This window comes from Euwallacea similis, chromosome 13 (genome assembly GCF_039881205.1).
Source record: "Euwallacea similis isolate ESF13 chromosome 13, ESF131.1, whole genome shotgun sequence".
Taxonomy (NCBI): domain Eukaryota; kingdom Metazoa; phylum Arthropoda; class Insecta; order Coleoptera; family Curculionidae; genus Euwallacea; species Euwallacea similis.
Window position 1 is genome coordinate 4,643,738 of NC_089621.1, and position 19,824 is coordinate 4,663,561.

At 33.7% G+C, this 19,824-nt stretch overlaps 2 protein-coding genes across 5 annotated transcripts; one reads left to right on the top strand and one right to left on the bottom strand.

The window, feature by feature from the left end:
- The first annotated feature begins 1,060 nt into the window (after positions 1-1,060).
- On the top strand, positions 1,061-6,048 carry Tsp26A (Tetraspanin 26A). 3 transcript variants are annotated; one of them, XM_066396228.1, is made up of 11 exons: positions 1,061-1,280; positions 1,342-1,552; positions 2,589-2,709; positions 2,976-3,049; positions 3,130-3,204; positions 3,257-3,355; positions 3,409-3,537; positions 3,590-3,640; positions 3,717-3,830; positions 4,126-4,242; positions 5,116-6,048. In XM_066396228.1, the coding sequence occupies exons 2-11, from the start codon at positions 1,436-1,438 to the stop codon at positions 5,182-5,184; spliced, it is 966 nt and encodes a 321-aa protein (XP_066252325.1). In that variant the 5' UTR covers positions 1,061-1,280; positions 1,342-1,435; the 3' UTR covers positions 5,185-6,048. The 3 variants fall into 3 exon arrangements, with proteins under 3 accessions (XP_066252325.1, XP_066252324.1, XP_066252323.1); XM_066396227.1 differs by lacking the exon at positions 4,126-4,242; XM_066396226.1 differs by lacking the exon at positions 3,717-3,830.
- A 446-nt stretch (positions 6,049-6,494) lies between these two features.
- Positions 6,495-18,182, bottom strand: NKCC (sodium potassium chloride cotransporter). Of its 2 annotated transcripts, none has more exons than XM_066396215.1 (18): positions 18,054-18,182; positions 12,862-13,136; positions 12,647-12,809; positions 12,049-12,144; positions 10,159-10,350; positions 9,927-10,103; positions 9,711-9,850; positions 9,464-9,661; positions 9,156-9,387; positions 8,977-9,098; positions 8,789-8,924; positions 8,286-8,497; positions 7,995-8,236; positions 7,517-7,936; positions 7,312-7,461; positions 7,119-7,261; positions 6,958-7,069; positions 6,495-6,904 (listed from the first exon to the last, which is right to left on the bottom strand). In XM_066396215.1, the coding sequence occupies exons 2-18, from the start codon at positions 13,120-13,122 to the stop codon at positions 6,769-6,771; spliced, it is 3,132 nt and encodes a 1,043-aa protein (XP_066252312.1). In that variant the 5' UTR covers positions 13,123-13,136; positions 18,054-18,182; the 3' UTR covers positions 6,495-6,768. The 2 variants fall into 2 exon arrangements, with proteins under 2 accessions (XP_066252312.1, XP_066252311.1); XM_066396214.1 differs by lacking the exon at positions 18,054-18,182 and adding an exon at positions 15,753-15,895.
- Between the last annotated feature and the right edge of the window lie 1,642 nt (positions 18,183-19,824).

The window sequence follows — 19,824 nt, forward strand, 5'->3', positions numbered from 1 at the left end:
TTAAAGCAATGGATCGGAATAGAAGAGGGTTCTTGTATCTGAAATAAAAATTCCCGAGGCCAAATTAAAGAGAGCATATTTATGGATCCACAAATTTGGAACATAATGAAAGAAGAAACATTTGATAGTATGCTAAATGGAACTTTATTACGAGCTTGAAGAGTTTTTAAATTCGTTGTTAAGAATTTTCTTGGAAACGTAAAGTTGACAATTACAAAGATATTGCGAGTGAACTACTTAATACTTATAAAGGAATGGGATGTATTAAGTCTTTTAAAATTCAATTTTTGGACTCTCATCACGATTTCTTCCCCGAAAATTTGGGGACAGTAAGTGACGAATATGGGGAACGGTTCCACCAAGATATTTCTGCTATGAAAACATGACTTCAAGGCAAATAGAGTGTCACTTTGCTTACTGATAATTGCTGGACATTGGTAAAAGATATTCCAGGAACAAAATAATGCTGTAAAACATCGAAAATTACATTCTGATTTACATTTAAAATTAATTGTAAAATACATCTGTCGCTAAATGTTGCTAAAAAACAATGTCCTGTAGCAAAAAACTATGGGTGATACAAAAAGATCTAAGACCAGTCTCAGATTCTTCAGCGAGTTTTTATAATACCTTGTTTGTTGATAAACACCTTTTTTTATCCATGTTACAAAAAAAGTAAATATTTACTAGTGTTGCCATTAAAACTACATCAATCTTGGCTTCATAGCCTGTCCTTCCCTGGAATAGAATGTAGAATAGTTGCTCCTCAGTTTGAGAAGACTAAAAAGACTAAATATACGATTTTGAACTAATTTGATATATTTTTCATGTTGCATATTACCTTAATTATTGTTAAAAAAGCATTAATTATATTTTTTCCAAAGTCAAATTTAAACCTTCCCGCTACAGAGTCTCGCATCTCATATGTTTTAGTGGATCGGGTAACTATATCTACTTCTATCCTTTATTATCGCAAGAGGCAAAGGAGAATAGCATGATATTCCAGGACAGAACCATTGACGTAATATCCATCTTTGACATTAATGACAAACAAGGGTCAAACTCAGCTGGATCAAGCACAATCTTTCTTCTCATTGATTATTTATTATTTTAATGTTCCTAATTTTCTTTAAAAAATATCAGAATATGTGTACACAACTAGTGTTCTGAATTAGTGTTTACGTAGGTTTACTGAAACCTAAATCAGTTACTGAAATACCTACTTAAACGTTCCAAAATCAGCATTGAACTGCAGCCATTCACAACCTGATTCCTACCAAGTAAGTTCCTTTTATTGATACAGGGTTATGGGTTTTTGGGAATAATGAGTTATATTTCAAGGATATCAGGAATATGAGGAAATCAATGAAGTTCAAGATTCTACGAATTTAACCAATACATACAAAGGATTCAATTCCTATAAGCATTTCACGGAATGACTGTCACTGTTTCAATCGCTAACATGCCTACTGTGAGGAAAGTTCGAAGGGAATCTACTGAAGTTAGTAGTTGCCTGAAGTATATGATATTCGGATTCAACGTGTTGTTTTGGGTAAGTCAAAAAGTTTTTTGTTAGATGTGGAGACTAGTATGTAGGTCACTAAGTCAGTACTCATGTTAAATTTGCAGAAACTCTATTTTCTCCTTAGTATCACACTCAGTCTATCTTTAAATGACACATGTTTGAAACAGCTACCTATTGATTACTGCTACCTCTTGTATTAGTCTTCTTTCTCATTGTCTCTTGTAACCAAGCTTGAATATTAAAGATAGCACAAGATAAATATCTAATGATTGATAAGGTCTTACAATAGGGTTATTAATTTCATAATTCATATATTTCTAGTCCATCTACCAAATTAAATAGGTTTTTAAATTTACTTAAGGTTGGTGTGATTTTTGAATATGAGGGTAATTTTTTTGGTTTTTGTTTTCACCTTTTCTTAGAGGATCTTTTGGGTACATTTTCTTGCATGTATGTGATAGCTAAATAGCTCTTTAATTAGTATATAGATATTGAGTGGTATAAAATGGCAAATACATGTATCAAGTTTTATTTTTTACTGGAAATCTAGGAGAATTTGAAAATCCTTGAGGAATCATAATCATTGTTTTCTGAAGCAAAACCACTTAATGCCAGAAAGAAAATTTAATTAATTTTTATTTATTCTTGTCATCAATAGATTTTATTGACTGTTTTTTTATCATATTTTTGGCATTTGTGTTGTTTCCTTTACATTATGTATTTTTTGTAAAATAATGATAGAAATGGATTCAAGTTGTTTCTAGGACAAGAAACCTTTGTGCATGAGTTTCATTTGTGGTTAGTCTTGGACTTGTTATACCTTTAAATCCTCTTTGACATACTTTCAGCCTATTTTGTTCCTTTTTTGTCATTTTCAAAACCAACTCTAAAAAACTTATACTTTTCCACAATCTCTTCCAACTTGGTAAGATATTTGCAAATATAAATCAAACTTCTTCATTACCACCAATTTGAAACACAGTAGTGTATACTGATTTGGTGTTAGAAGAAATTCCACTCTTATGTATTTGGTCAGATATTTATTGAATTCATTTCTTTTCAGCTTTTAGGCTTAGGCATTTTAACAATCGGAGTGTGGGCATGGTCAGAAAAAGACATTTTTAATAACATAGGAAAAGTAGCGAATATTGCCCTAGACCCTGCATTCATTTTAATTTGTGTGGGTAAGTAAGCAAGTCTCAATTTAAAAAGCTCGTTGTACAAGCAATAAATCTTATTCTTGTCTCTTAAATTTCCTATAACGGAAGTAGGTACTTTTAGTGTATTTTTGCCAAGGATGTTAAACCCCGGACTAATGTAGTTTTTACATCCATTGCCTTGTTCCTTTAACTTGACTTTTTGAGACGACTTTTTTACAGCTGCAATGAACCCTAATTATTTTCGTTTTTATTTTAGAGTCCTGTTGTTATATGTCTTCCTTTTATTCCAGGAACGGTCACTTTTATAATAGGTTTTACTGGCTGTGTAGGTGCTTTGAGAGAGAATACTTGCCTGCTAGCAACTGTAAGTTTTTTAAATGTTCGGCTAACTTTAGAATTGTCTTTTTAAGTGTTTGCTTTAATATTCATTATTTATGTTTTCAGTATGCCATATTTCTCTCTGTACTTCTCCTCTTCGAAATGACTGCCGGAATTTTGGGATTCATATTTAAAGACTGGGTAAATGATAATTTATTTCAAATCTCCTCTTTTTTATTGTTTAAAAATTCAGATAAAATCTCAAGCAACAATTGGCTTTCAAACCTTTATAATACACTACAGGGAAGACCCGGACCAACAAAACTTAATTGATTGGATTCAAGAGGATTGGGTATGCCTCAGACTCTTGACTTTTTCCAGCAATATTCAGAGTTTTAATTTCAGTTGCAATGTTGTGGAATTGAAGGACCAAAAGACTGGGATCGAAACAACTATTTTAATTGCTCTTCTAGGGTTGTGGGCAGCAGAGAAGCTTGTGGAGTACCATTTTCCTGTTGCAAGCGAAAGCCCAATGTGCGTTACTTTATTGTGCTACTGTATATTTATTTAAAACATTTTTTTTTAGGAAATTATAAAGAATAAGCAGTGCGGTTATGATGTGCGAAAGCCTGGATTTGTAAGTATTTTATTTTACAGTATTTGTGACAATTTTTAAACCAAAAACTGTGATAATATTTCCCAAAAACATGCAGCCTGGTGAGGAAAGGCATATATTTGAAAGAGGTTGTTTGAGAGCCGGTGAAGAATGGATTGAAAGTAATTTAGTGCCCGTTGCGGCAGTTAAAGTAGGAGTCATGATCCTACAGGTAGATGCAAACACATTTCAATGTTTACTGCACCGTCAAAACTATATGCATCGTGTGCCTTCTTGTTCGATTTCAATTCTCCAGAGCATCAGTTTAATAGAAACATCGCTTTATTTGTAGTTTGGCTAAGTTTTCACCCGTTTCAAAGGTACCTTAAAGGAAATTGAAAACTTAAATTGTTGACCGCAGCCGAAGTCAAATATTGGCAACTTTTGATAAATATTTGTTCACGTAAAGTTTGTGCTTGTTTGTTGCGAGGAGTTTGCAAGCTTTGTGTGCTTTACACGTCTTTCAGGCTTTCGATGTTACCAAAATTATAAATGAGCGGGGCTGTTTAGAGGCGGTTGAGGATTGGACTGAGAAGAACATGATTACTTTGGCGTCCTATTGTTTCCTACTTTTCTTTCTTCAGGTGAGTAGCCAATTTGAGATGCAGTGGTTTTGGTTGGAAATTTGGGTGGCGAAGCTGAGGTTTTCGAATAACTCACTAAACTGGTAATTTTGTTCTTGTAGTTCTGGTGTTCAGAGTTTGGTTGAAGTTTCTTCTGCGAAGTTGTAAGAAAAAAGATTATTAATCTTAAATAGTTTGTTATAAAAATGTTGATGTAATTCTGGGAATTGGCTCTTGGGTTGTGGTTTTTATATAATGAGAAACGAAGTTGCTCAAAAATTTGGGAATATGTTTTAACGTTTCGCTGTTGATTCGTGCCTTCATAAGTATATTGCAACATTAAAAGCGAAAATCTGGAGTACAATCATAGAAAATAATGTTTAAACTAGAAATAAATTATGCAAATTGAAAAACGCGAAAAGTGTTGAATTTTTACCATTTTAAATATGTAACAATATAAATAATTTATATTATTTAAAAAGATTTGACATGAAAATTATTTCAAATGTGGCCTTTTTCAGCTTTATAGTGTATCTTTTGCAAGTATCACTCGTTTTCTAAGTAGTCTAGAAATCTGCATGCGCTTACTGGTGTCTGTATTGACTATATCTGTAACAATTAGCACACGTAGGTATTTGTCTTAGCTATTATTTAACAATCAAAATATATCTAAAAATGTTTCCATGAGTCTCAAGGGCCTTCATTTCATTATATTGAGATTATTAAATTTTTGCAGTTAGGCTGTTTTTCCGTTGGAAATGCGTTTTACTGGTTTTAATTTTTTAAATCTGTTTTTTGAAATTTGTATTGCGTATTAAAAGCCTTCTGAGACGCTCTGGAACACAATCTACTAATACCTAACGTTTCTGTCACTCACTGAACTTAACGTTTTAGATACTAGGCATCTGTTTTGCGCAAAATCTCCGCGCAGACATTTTCGCTCAGAAAGCCAAATGGCACTGACATTTAAGGACGCCCACTGCCGTCTAGTATAACTTCATGTACAGGGCAGCGTGGGAACCTTGTCAACTAGTCGAATTGAGGGAGATCCGAATTTCATGATAAAAATAATGGACGCAATCAAAATGAATTTTCTAGAATAAGGAAGGTATTAAGTGAAATAAAAATGGTCAATTTGTTTAATTTCTGTTGGAGAAACATTTCTCTTACTAAATACTCGCATATTACGTGGAAAGAGAAGAGTTAATTTACTTGAAAAGTCATGTTAAAAATTGCAGTGAACTATGCATTAGCGTATTTTATTGCAATTTATTTACTTGATTTGTGATTTTTTATAATAATATTATTGATTAAGTATTTTAGACCCTTGTCGAATACGAACCTATAGTGCATAGTTGTGATTGATCTGAATCTTTTGTAACCATTAAAACTTGCAATTTGTATGTGAAATTTACCTTAGAATATATAAGATATATTGACATAATGTAGATAAACTAAAAATATAGCATTTAACTAATTTCTTAACCAAGACTTAGCACAAGCGCATTTCTGCTACATTGATATTTATGTTTAGTATTTTATGACTTATCGTATCAAAATTAAGTATTTTTCTAGAAATTTGTTTAACACTTACGGGTTGAATATCTGCTGAAGATGGCTGCATAAAGTAATATTTTATGAGAGTTACGAACAAAAGTTGTGTCAGCGGTTGTTTTCGTTCTACTTACATTTGAGGAAGTTAAGCATATCAGGTGGTTGGGCTGCATTAATAATTTTAATTTTGATTAACTATTGTGATATTTTTGATCTAATCTGGCTTTCATGTGAAGCTATTTTTTGGAATATAGTTTCAAGTGATAGAGTTTTGACGACGTTTTCATGTTGTCCCTGGAAATATCAATTTATAAAGGGGTCTTAGTGTGACTTTTAATAAAAATATGTTTTAATGCCTTCTTTGAGGTTTTCACACACCTAATCTGATTGTAATTTATTCATGGAAGATTTAATTAAGATTTCTTCATTTTTTCTCTGCTTTCTCCCTCACAATTTTGACAGGACTAATTTGAAATCATAATTTTTTCTTTTTCTTTTGGAAGTCCCTTCGTTAATTCAATCGAAAATTTGTCGCTTATTTATCTCATTATTCCATCAACTTTGTAAAGTATCTTCAAGTCCACCTTAGTCGTTTTTATCGGGTGTCCAGAATACCTAGTTTTGTTCCCTTTTAGGTTTTGGTAAGCAACACTCCTCAGAGTGTTTAATTCAAAAAATTAGTAGCAAAAACTAATTTTTTTAAAGTAATTTAAGACTACTTCGTACAAATAATTTAATGTTTGAAAACTGAATCTGAAACACACTGAAGTATGGCCATATCAGTGATGCTTATAATATATCCATAAAATCGGTACCTAAATAAATATAATACTTTAAAGGTCCATTCTAAAACGACGTATACAATACACGAATAAAAAACAACAATTTACGTTTAAAAGTGAAGCTTCAGTGAAAAAAACAATGTGCAGAGCTTCTAACGTAGGACAACAATCACTTTGTGCGTCAATATTATATTCCTTACAAATTTGCGATCTAAGAGTAATAAGTAAGAACCGACTGCTGATTGCCTCTGACTAGAAGAAAAGGGGGCATCCCCATGGTTAGGACTTCCAACCAAGACATGTAAAGTGGAGCTGATATGCTTCCTTTCCTGGGCATTGGGAGAGACCTGAAATACGCAAATTTAAACTCTTCTACAAAGACAATTTTAAAATTTCTTACATCACTACTAAATTCGCATCGCTGGAATTTTCTAAAAGTAATTCTTTGAGCCTCAACTGGCGATGTGTCTTATCCTGATGAGCACTCCGCTCGGCCTCAGATACTTGACATTCTAGCATACATTCGGATAGAAAATCAAACGTACAGAGCTATTTACCTACCATTAAACTCTTCATTTCTACTCTTAAATTTATCTATAATACTGTCAAAAAGAGCTATGGTCTCTGCTTTAGGTTTGTCGCTTACAGATACCATTTTCAAAACCGTGTAGTTGAGGCGAAATTTGGATAAGAGATTTGCCATGCTAAAACCGACGTCGATAAAAAAAAATTGATAAAAAAGAGGAGAACCTACTTTCTCTCCTCCAAAGCTAAGTCACTAGTGTTGCTGGCCAAACCAAATACTCGTAGTTTGCAGCTGGACCAGGAATTTCTTGTGGAAACTATGTATGGAAGCAGCATTGTCAAGCCACCATCATCGTAGAGCCACCAAACATCGATAAACCTATGTTGCAGTTAATAAATAAATAACTATGTAGAGTAGTTGTGTAGCTTGATACCCTTTTCCTTGTTTGCGCCTAAACCTATTCATTTCCTCCACATGCAACAATTCCTCATTGGACATTCCTAAAACTAAGTCAATTTTCACAGCTGAAGCTTTAGCTTTCTTCTCCTTGTCACTTAATTTGATTCCCTTATTTTTTCCGTCGTTGGGACTATTGGGACTCTCAAAACTTTTCACACCACTCCTCCCACTTTCTTCAGTTGTAGCTATTCCCACATTGTTTAAGCTCAAATTAGAGTCAGAGTGCAATACCAGTGCACTCGATGGGGATGTTCTCAATGTAGCGGGCGATTTTGAGGCTCCGATTATTAAGTTTTCGCTAGAGAAGCTTTCATCTGTTTCGGTTAGTTTGCTATAGTTGAGCCCGCCCTGGACTCTTAGTATGGCCATTGAGAGGTGGTGATCGAATGCAGCACTAAAGCAAAGAGAAAAAATTTGTAAAACCTTCATGCTGTGATATTAAAACGACTTACTGAAGTATATTGAAATAAGCCACAAGCTCCTTTTGTGAACATGTAGCCCAATCATTTTTATACCCCATTAGCAACACATTTGGGGTGAGTTTCCCAATCCCCACAGTTTGTAGCAGAGCTGTTGCTCCATGTTCAAAATCAGTACCGTCAATTGAGGTATAAAACCCTTTGATTTTGTTACTTTTCAAAAAGGCATAGGCGTCAGAAGCCCTTTGTGTGCTAGGCTTGTATCCCAATTTCCTCTAAAATTGTCTTCGTAAAAAATATTTAAAGTAATGATCACGTATATACCTCAATTATATCTCCAATGATCAGTAAAGAGTGATTTTTCGTAATTAGATTTGCAAAATCCAGTAATGAAGGTCTATGTTTGGGTACTCCACATAGTACCAACACTTGGGGCTTGTAATTTTTCACATGTTCACCTACGTTTATGAGCCTTTGAGCGCTTGCAAGGGCTGTTTTATAAGTTTGGGCCTGCGTAGAAGATCCCCAGTTAACGTCTATAAGAAAATTTCAATTTAATACTCTTCCCTCTAGCCATCTTTATCGGTTTTTGAATAATTTGAACCATTTACTGTGCCAAGGGCAACTTTCTACATCTCCGAAATTAACAGACACACTATGATTGATGGTTACTTTTGATTGTAAGGTATTTCACGTGAAGATTTAGCAGGGCATTGAAGAACTGACCCTTAGTATTCAAGTAATATAGGGATTCATAAGAATGTGTTTTCAATGCAATTTAATAAGAATTTTTATGTTTCTTTTTAATTTCAAGAATGTCTGCTTACCAGGATTTCGGTACACCACAACTAAATACAAGCCCAAAATTACAATGAAGGTAATCAGAGATGTTTTCCAATTGATCAGGAACATGATAACCACGCAGGCGATGAAGCCGAATAAGCTGAGCCAGGTGTTATAGTACTATGAGAAATTAGAGATATTTTAAGAAAATTAGGGCTGTTAGCAATATTACCCTGAAGGTTGGCCTCCAGCCTAGGGGTTTGATTAAACCTGCATGGAAGGTACAGAAGTTGATCAAAGCGTATGAAGCCAGGTAGAAATTTGATATCAGTGGAGCTATTGCGTTCAGTTCCCCTAAAATAAAAAGAAAATATTATTAGTCCCTAGCAAGGTAATAGCAAGTAAACTCACCAATTAGCAAAAACGATACAGAGACCAAGAAAGTGAGCACGTAACCCCTATAAGGCTCTCCGTGTTTTCCATAACCCTTAGAGAAATAAATCAAGCCCGGATAAATCTGGTCTACCCCTAGGGCTTGAATTAATCTTGGTACAGATAAGAGGTTAGTCAAGGCAGTACTTAGACATGCAGCCCAACAACCCGCATAAATTAAGGGCCACCAAAATGACATCAAAGTCATCATCTGCAAGATAAAGTAACAATATTATGATGAGAAGGATCTATTCGACATTCAGAAGCAGTAACTTAAGCCAACTTACCTGATAGCTGTTAAACAATCCATGTTTGCAAGAAAAATCGCTGACACAACTTGTGAGATTTCCGTTGATTAAGTCAGTTACATTGCCGCTAGCATCTCTCATAGCTGCAGCTCCGGCGAATATCATGAAAAGGGCGTATGAAGTCATGGTGATGAGCAAAGAGAGCAGAGTTCCTTTGGGGATTGCCGAGGCTGGATCCTAAAAACGTCTATGATTGGTTTATTGCTATGTTGCGAGACTAAAGTACCTTTAGGTCTCCAGATATGTTGGCTCCAGCCTGAATTCCTGTGACTGATGGAAAAAATATGGCAAAAACCTGAAAGAAGTTGTATTCGGAACCTTCTGAGGCCCGCCATTGTGGATACCAGTTGTTTGTCCATACAGTGGCTGGAATATTATGAACTCGTTTGATTTGTTTTTTCTTGCTTCTGCATCATCAATGGAAGCTTGTGAATTGACTCACTATTGAATCCAGTGAAGCCTTGAGCTATCTGTTCATCATTTACCGGTCCTACGATGGTGCCAGCAATGAAATCTACCATAGCTCCAACAATAATTGCTATCAAAAAGTTTTGGGCTTTGCTCTCCCATTCCATCCCAACGGCGCATATCAGAATCATAACTACTGTGGCTGCAGTCCCTGTAACGCCACCATTTTTATTACTTTGACCATTTTTAAAGCAGGATTAATTTACCAACGACTCTGGCATCATTAATTCCTCCATCAAAGATCTTATACCCATACAAATTCAACAGATCGCTCAAGGAATTACAAAATCCTATGGTATTCATAGATGCAGATACGGCATTTGCGAAGGCAAAGACTATTCCTACTGAAGCTCCAAACTCTGGTCCTAGTGATCTGGATATTATGTAGTAAATCCCACCTAAATAATAATAAGAGACTATAAATAAGTGCGCCTTAGATTGATCGGATGAATATTAATGTGCCGGCATCACGACGTAAACAGCTTTTTGGTTAATTAAATGTGTCGTCAATAAGTTGACCAGCAATTAAAGCCAGTTAGTGTAAAAGTATTAGCTGTCCTCTTTTTTTTTAACTGACACTTGAGGTTGATGAGGAGGAAGAGAAATGGGCACGCCGATTAGAGTGCATTTTAATTGGATTAGATTAGTGGAGAGGATTTCGCATTTATTGGGAGGATGAGTTAATTTTATGATTAAATGGAAAAAGTGCTGTATTATAACATGAAAAAGTTTTTTTTTTGGGGAATTGATAAACCTGGATAAGATTCTAACTAATCAGATTAAAATGTAACTATGTAAAACCGAAAGAAACTACTTAGATTTTCAACGTTTTTAGTTCAAAAAAGAAAAAATGAACATAAAGATAAGACATTTTTATTTACTCCACATATTGTAGCTATCAATTTAGTTAGAGAAAATTAACGAATTTTCAGTTACAAAATTTAAAAACTGAAATTTTTGACTGTTATGGCTTGCTGGTTTTAAGGTTTCTCGTAGTCAATGTGAACAAAATCAGTTTTTAAAAAGAACAATACTCTAATGTGCTAGTAAGGATTTGAATCCTTAAAAAACTTTTATCCAAAAACCAGTAGATGTCGAGTCTCAGTGAAACTTTTTTACCCCAATAAAGGTCTTCAAATTCTGATTTCTCAGTTTCTTGTGGATAATAGTAAATAGGATAATACTTTTGCATCTCCAAACAGTTGTGTTAATTGCAAATTAGTGCTGTATGTAATTACTTTATTTGCTTTGTCCTTTTGCTTGAAATTCCGCTTAGGGTTAAATTACTAAATAGTTGGCATAAAAGAACAATTCCCTTGTAGGAGAAAAATCTACACGAAATATTTGTTCTTAGAAATTTGAGACCATTCTAACAATGGCGAAATTTACAGGGTGTTTCATTTTTAATTTTGATGTTATTGGTTTCAGATACAGCAGACAACTTGGTGCTGGTGAAAGTGTTTCGAATATAAACTCTTGTGATCGTAAACCAGATTTGGGTAAGCTATCTTTTTAATTCTTCAAAATTTTCTATCCAAGGCGTTACGTGTAGCACCCCATTATTCTAGTTTATATGCTATTAATTTCTCGTGGAAAGCGAGGATGAACGTATTATAAATATAGTAATAATATAACGAAAGTTCAATGGAAATAAAACTAAACAACTGAATGGATGGAAAGTAATGACTGTAAGAAACATCATTTGATGGCTTTTACATCCTTGCATTTTCATATGAAGAACAGAATTTCTCTTCTGGACTTCGTCCTTTTCCTTGGATGTAAAATTTTTTTGCCAAGGTTTCAACGCGACCTGAAGTTTGAACTTTTGAGGTGTGTCCCATTAATGATCACGACCTTGAGTTTAACTTCAAGTAAAGTTTAAACTGAAGGTATACAACTGGACCTAACAATAGCATAACTATTCACGGAAAGCTGTTCGAATCATCCATGAACATTTATTCTTCGAACTATTTCCGAAATTATTAAAATGCATAAAATATATTTTGAAAACTGTTTGACCGCGAAATTCCATGTTTTTGTAATTTAAAGAGCACCTAGCCATGTCCGAGATTTACTGGTATGTGAAGGTAACTTACCTCCTTTTACTTCACCATTGGTGCAGATGGCCGATAATGACAAGGTGGTGATGACACATACCACTGCTGATATCCCTATGATTATCAACGACAAACCTCGAAAAAAAACGAAATAATATAAAAATGAATACACATTTTGAAGCGTATAGAATATTATTCTAATGGAGCCAATTGTGGATATATGCATATGAAAGCTAGATTAAATTATGTAAATTCAAATATTTGGCTATAGTCCTCCATTTCGCTATGTACTGAGTCATGTATACATAAAAACTGGTATGCGAGAATCACTTAGCGGTATGTTGGATGGGTATATACCCACCGCTCATTCATTATCAACCGGATTCGTCCAGTTTACACCACTGAAAGCCCAATCTAGCTGGGTTATTATACGAGATTTTCAATACCTACATTGCATTTTTATAACGCGGCAAAATGGTACCTAATTCATTCTTATGGAGATATAAAGATAAACTTAAATAATGATTATTTGTAGTTAGAGAAATGTTATAAACCACGCGCAAATAGATGATTTCATATCTAGAATACTAAATTTTGTCCAGCTTTGACAACTATTTCATTATTCTGCATCATTTACCTGTTCCTGCCTCTGCAACAATCCAAGATAACCTAAGAAAAAGCATAACTCCAAAAATGTTGAGCATGCAAGGGATAAGCACGCCTTGTATCCATCCCAATTTGATACCCTCATGATTGGTTGATGGTTGATCTTTGATTTCAGCATTATCACTGGGCTTTTCCTATAGGCATAAAAGCTCATTAGTCACTCACAAGAATTACACGCATTCCTACCTTGTTGGAATCTTCAGTTCCATGTAATTCCCCTAAGGAGGGCCGTTTGATGGCCCTTCGAGAATTTCTATAATTTTCTAATCTAGGTAGGACTTCCTTGGTTATTTGCACGATACTCTTTTTTCTTCTTTTATCACCCATGAAGTAGTCTTTGCTGGGGTGATCCGATGAACTAAATCGGTGTTTGAATTTCCCGTTTTCCTGCATTTGGAAGCCGCCATTCTCATAGCCTATCGTCTTGTAGCGTCCCTCATTTTCCATTTTAAATTTGATGTCTGTATATGACAGAAAAGAGCGTAAAGTAATTTGGAGGTACTAAAAAAGCTTCATTTGAGGTTTTCAGTGGTTTCGATGTCTCTAAAAATCTAGTGTAAATAATGAGGATAATGATTTAAATCCTTTAGAAGTGAATGTTGAGCTTTTTCCTATTAAAAGGAAATAAAGAATCGAAGTCAACTCACACTTCAATTGAAGCTGGATCTCGAAATTTAAAAACTTTGTTGTGCTGTTGGTAAATACTTGTACATAGTTCTGATTTAAACAAAATGAGTGTTAGACTACGAAGAAATGAAGGAATATTGAAAACCTAAGACTTATACGTTGAACATCTTAGACTTTAAGGAAAAAATATAGCGATATTAATATTTTCGTTTCTTTAAAAGAGTCCTTAAAATTGTTAGTTCTCCACATTTATCAGTTTGTAAATGGCAAATCCATATCCTAAAAGCGACCTGAATAAATTGATTTCTGCGGAAGTGGAACTCGGGAAACTGGTAGAGTAAGAACATTCGAAACATTCGACTTGGAAGAAGAGAAGATATTAGTTCTGTTCGGTTTTCACTTAAAAATCAATTAATTTCAAAGATTTTTAAAGATATCTAATGCCAAATCTGTATCATAAAAACGATCTGATAAACTGATTCGAAGAGCGAGATTCTTGAATATCGAAAGGATAAAATCCCCCGGGGAACGGTATTGCTAACATTGCACATAATGACTCTGCTGATTGATCCATTCTGACGCCATTTCTAAGGAAATATCTATTCCTGAGTGTCGTGAATATGACCTCAAAGGCATTGTATCTATAAAGAAATTGGTAAATCAAGATCTTTGACTTAGAAAATGATAGAAAGATTATAATCATAATGCTTTTGTAGAGGCACGTTAAAACTGTTAACCTATTTATGATCTTTAGAAAGATGAATAATTAAGAATTATTGATCTAGAATCAACCTCAACCACTGATTATTGGACTTGAAGAACTAGTTAATCCAGAACATTATAACCTGAACATTATACGAAGGAAAAGAAGAATTATGAATAATAATTATTGAGAATTGTCAGAAATTATTCACAATTATTTGGAATTACTTATTGAGTAATTCTGGAATCATATAAAAATTTTGTAACGCTCTACATCCGGTGAAACTTAAATTGCAATTTTTCAAATTTCTGTTTAACTTGTACTAAACTGGAGCGCAATTTTCGTACATTTCTGAATCCTGAAGAACATAACTTTAAATTTTTTGAATTTTCCGTAACCAGAACATAGTTGAAGTTCAAATTTGGGAATTCTCGAATCTGGAAAAACATAAACTGCGATTTTTTAATATTCTGTAACTTGACCTTCAGATTTTTGGAATTTTTGAATACAGATAAATATGAATTTATCAATTTCGCTTAACATAAAGTTATTGTGGAATTTTCCGTTATGTAAAAATTTCCCTTAAAAACTAGAACTGGACAATATAAATTTTGACAATTCTACACAGTGTATAAATTTAGTATGTAGACAAACTGCGAACTAAGTCATCAATTCTTCAGTCTTATTCTAACAGAAAAAAGACTTATAACATATCTCCATAACATGAGTTTGGGATGGGAAGCGGGGTAAGGCCCGAGGAAAAAAACATTGTAGATTCTTACAACCATTTAGCACGACTAATAATGTAGTGCTTAAAAAGTAATCGATTTTCCAAATTGCAACTAAACACCGATCTTAAAAACTGAAAGAGTTTTAAAGAATACATTTAAAAATTTAACACCCTGAAACTCAATAACTAAGTGTTCATTTGAATTTATTATGTTGAGCTGCATGATTATTTCTTAATAAGTTGTAAATTTATTCCTTAAAGTTTGCCCAAGAGTTAGCAATTTGAACTACATCAACAATCTCATAAGAAAAATAGAACTTTTTCGAATAAAATGCGACCTTTTGAATTCATGTTATGAACGATTAGTGAGAGAGACGTATGTGAAAATCTGATTTAGCAGATATGACTGTGAAATTCTAACCATTTTGTTGGCAACTTTCTGTTGCACGAGTGTTGATCTTCCCACTTGTCTGTAGATTAATTATCAGCAACATGAGTATTACAATTTTTTGTCGAGATTTTTTTAAATCACCTCATCCAGATCAATTAACGAACCAGAAACTGTCTATAAAATCTCTTTATCGTCAATTTTCATAGATCCTGCATATCTCAAAGTTCTTCGACCTTCAAAACAAGGGCAACAAAGACAATAAATGCAAGAGCGTAAGATTATTATCTGCAAATGTAGTGAAACTCTGGTAAAACGAAACTGACATTCATCCCTTAAAAGCTAAAAGCTCCCGAACTCCCGAAGGACAATATATTATAGCATTCCTGGCGACTGGATGTCGCTTTTTCTCTTGTTTGCCGATCTAATTATTATTGTTTCCGCAAAATTGGAGGTCAAAATCGGAAACTCGGTATTTTTAGGTATATTGAGCAACGACCCTTATTTATATCTAATTAAAATTCCAGTTTTGCTCCAGATTCCAGGAAAGGTTTCTAAAAACAAAAGTTGCTGGAAAACCTTGAGTAAACTGGTTTTAAGAGGCAATGTATGCTGATGGTACATCTCACCTTTAATGTTTTTCCATCCAGCCACACACCACTGACATCCAACACTTTTTTCAGACTTCTGACGACTTTCAGAGCTTTCGCTTTAAGCTTTCAGAACAGACTCGACTATGCGGAACTATTTGCGAAGCGAAACTGTTTTCTTCAAAAACACGAGCTCCGAAGATGGTGGACACTAAAGAGGGGAGGGGGGTGCTAATGATGCCTCGTGTAGACAAGTCGTGAATATGTCAAATTAGTGAAGAGGAAAATTGCTTTTAATTGGCTTTGGCTGGATATACGAATTTGGTCTTAAAGCCGTAATCGTGGATGAACGTAATTTTTGTGCTAGATCGATTTGAAAAGCGCTTGAGGGCTTTTATAATTACAAAAGCAATATAAGGGATGCGAAATACAGTTTTGTTCTCCGGTATCTACACTATCGAAGTAGCAGCTCGTTTAGTTTCGTGGCCTTCAAAATCAGTAATAATTGCCCACGACCCACAATACATTTATGAAATTAAGCTTTTCCATTGGGAGGTCCCATGGTATTGCTTATCTGGTGGAAACCTGTAAATGTAGTAATCAAAACCCGTGCATTTGATGGCTATGATTTAGCTTGATTTTATAGAAACCTCTTTTGTATTGGGACGATTATAATGGTAAAGGTATGATCGATTATGCAACATAATCGTTCGGTGTCGTCAGTTCTGACCTAATATTTATTTAAAGTACTTGTACTACTATGAGCTGGATGAATAAATTCGACCCCAATCACTCCAAAGACATGAAAATTTAGGGTCTGTTATGATTTGGATTGAATATGCTCTTTTCCAAGTTTTCATTTTCCGGCCTAAAATTTTATCTGGGCAGGTGCCTTTCATTCGAAGTTTAGTTTCTTTGTTTACAATTTTAATGTAAGAATTGCTTTGAAAGATCTTTGTAGGTCCTTAGATAACAATCTACTTTGGTAGTATATGATTACTTGTATTTTATCTATCTGTTGTGACGTCTACATGCCGTAAACTTTGCTAGACTGCAATTATGATCTAAACGAGTGCTTGTTGCTATTTGAATTGTGCCTAAGTTTAGATACATCCATAGTCTGGTTATTTTTATTTAATATACAGATATATATGATATTAAAAAGCCAAATAAGAAAGGAAAAAATCTGTTCGAAAGGTTAGAATCGTTCGTTTGCACTTTTCCTATATTTCTGATGCTCTGGTGTCATTCTCATTCTAGTTGAAACTGGTACTATCGAGCTTCATCGATGATACAATAAATTCTGGTTTTCAAGTTGAACGTATCGGGTACTCGTTTCCATTAACAAAATCCAATTATTAAGTCATACGACCTAAATTAATTTTTCTTCAGAATTATTTTTATTCTATGAGCTGTTTATGTTGTTAAAGTTTCAAGTAAAGAAAGGTCGATGGTCTGAAGTGATTTGAATCTTATATCTAATCTTGTTGCATCTCCATCTCCAGCATTTTTAAGTCTGAGAAACTCTGTTTTTTCTCATGGGCTACTGGGGATACCCAATGTTATTAAATATTATAAACCTACCAATCACAGGAAACATACTGAATACACTTTTCTGTAAATATTTTTATAGATTTTCAAGTAATTTCAGTCTTCATGGGATTATTATTTGGATAAATAAAATGAGGGTTTTCGTAATCATAACTGTTGATTAAATAGGTTTCGTTCTATTACTAGTTACATAATGAAAGTAGCACCTACTTTCATTTATTAACTCAATTAACAAATGGGACACAAAGGGAACAAAGAGGAGGTAGGTGGAGGCACTTTGGTGACCTAAAAATTCAAACTCTGAAAAAATTGTTTGGACACTATTGGCTGATAAACTCTACATTGTGATGCTTAGAAAACTTCCATAGAAAGCATTCTTCCATGCTCAAGAATTTATTACTGGGAAGTTCACTTCTTGAGCCTACTGTTACGTTATCATTTGTCTATAAATGCCACGGTTTCTAGTTTTGCCTTAATACTGCGACCTCCTTTTGCAATAATTCGTTTAAGTTTTCAATTATTTCTCTGAGCAATCTAATTTCAGAAGAAGGGGAAATTTAAAATCATATTAGATGGAATCCTTTGTTTACCCACCCTTGTATCTAATGTTGAATATTTATCACAACATAATTAACATGAAAACGTGTTTATCTCAAGTGGTTTTCCGTTCATCTTGGTTTTATGTTGTCGTCAAAAAAACAATTCCCTTTCATCGAACCTTGGAAAAACGGACAAAAATCCAACTTTTGCGTTCAAAACTTCCCGTGTCTTCACAAAAACTTTACTTACTTCTCCGTTTTATACACACACGTATTTTTAACTGTGAACACTAATACTTTTCGTAACCATAAATGAATTTTACTTCATTTATTTGTATTTTACAGACCGACTACAAAATCACGGAAAACATAGGTACGAAATCGAGGAATTCATACTTGAGCATGATGATAAGCTGTGATTTTGTCATTGGGTTTCAATTGTTCGTCATTAAGGTTGGAGTAGTCAAAACAACTAATTTTTGTCAGCTAAAATGTGTCATTAAGTATAATTAGTTTTGTTGCAAAATAGTTCAGAAGTCGATAATTAGCAATCACTCTTTAAAATCCTTTGTGGGCAATTCACAACAAAGTTTGGTATAGTCCTATTTTTGCATTTTTATTGCAATATGTCAATGATTTAAAAAAAATTAAATTATAAATAATTTTCAAAAGTAAATTAAACTTCACCTTTTACCATGCTCAGATCAACAAATAATTGTTTGTTTGCATTTTGAGTTGCGCTAATTTTCGTGGAAGAAAAGCAGTTAAGACACACTATTAAAGCATCGTATAAAATTTGTTTTGCCTTAACTTGGCCTATCTTTGAATGAAAGAAGTTGTTATCAACCATTTAATGTGGAGAGAATTGATTCCTTAAGGTTGGAGGTGATATAGATGAAAACTGCTGTGGATATAAATAGAATTGATCGATAGAGATATGAAATTATAGAAAAGAAGAAAATAGAATGACAAAAGGGAATTTAAAACAAGTGCATGCAGGAATATTTCGAGTTAATAAATCGTGAAGAATAAGGACTTGCTAAGAAGTGAGAGCAGAAACAAAAATTACCGAAATTTTTCCATAAAGTGAAAAATTGTCTGATAACCCTACGAAAAGCACCCTTATAGGGGCAAGTTGCAGAATCCACCCTGGAAAAGCCGGGCACTGTTAAATTTTAGCTTCAATTTTAGATTCAATTAAGATCAATCAAGTAAACCTAATAAAACATGAAGTTCTCCATCTAAAGCGTTTTTCAATTATCTAAAATGAGAAGGATTTTTAACGCCCCCTCACATTTTCAGTTCATCTCAATCACTTTATATTCCTTATTAAAACAAATTCATATAACATTTATGATTTCTAGCGACCTATTTCCTTATCAGATTTCTACCTGAACAACGATGAAGCATAACATGACCCAATCCTTCTGAGTACTGCATAAAAATAACCCTGCTCCTCACTCAAACAAGCATTCCTATAATAATAAACAAATATCTCCGTCACATCTTTCACAACTTTCACTTATTCACAAAAAGTTCCAATAACAATTATTTTGATTATTAGTTTCTTTAATCCCTTTCCTAAGACCTTACTCACAATGTACCTTTAATTGCATTAATTATTTATTTAATTAGACTTTGTGAAGGTACTTCCCACATTATTATATTCAAACCACATGAAAGTGGCCTGTATGAATCGATATTCAACTATAGAAATTGTTTATTTTAAATTTTTTGTCATAAAATTTAACGTAGTACTGATAAGACCTAATGTGAGAGGTTTGCATTAATCCGAGGTTTTTGTTGAGAAACCTTAACCTATTGGCCTAAACTGACCTGGTTTTAGCATTTAGATTAACCACAATCTACGCCCCAAACAGTTGAAATTAATGCAGATACTTTCAACTTAAGAAAATACCACTTTTTAGTCAAAATTAAAACCAAAATGTTTTCCATTATTTATAATTATTATTCAAAATCTATAACTTAAACACGCAACATCAATTATGGATATCTCAAAG

Coding starts and splice junctions, on each gene's coding strand:
- Tsp26A (XM_066396228.1), top strand. CDS start 1,436: ATGACTGTCACTGTTTCAATCGCTAACATGCCTACTGTGAGGAAAGTT. Junction 3,356..3,408: donor ATTGGATTCAAGAGGATTGG/GTATGCCTCAGA, acceptor TTTTAATTTCAG/TTGCAATGTTGTGGAATTGA. Junction 3,641..3,716: donor ATGTGCGAAAGCCTGGATTT/GTAAGTATTTTA, acceptor AAAAACATGCAG/CCTGGTGAGGAAAGGCATAT.
- NKCC (XM_066396215.1), bottom strand. CDS start 13,122: ATGGAAAATGAGGGACGCTACAAGACGATAGGCTATGAGAATGGCGGC. Junction 10,104..10,158: donor TAATGATGCCAGAGTCGTTG/GTAAATTAATCC, acceptor GTGGCGTTACAG/GGACTGCAGCCACAGTAGTT. Junction 7,937..7,994: donor GCTTATTTCAATATACTTCA/GTAAGTCGTTTT, acceptor TCTTTGCTTTAG/TGCTGCATTCGATCACCACC.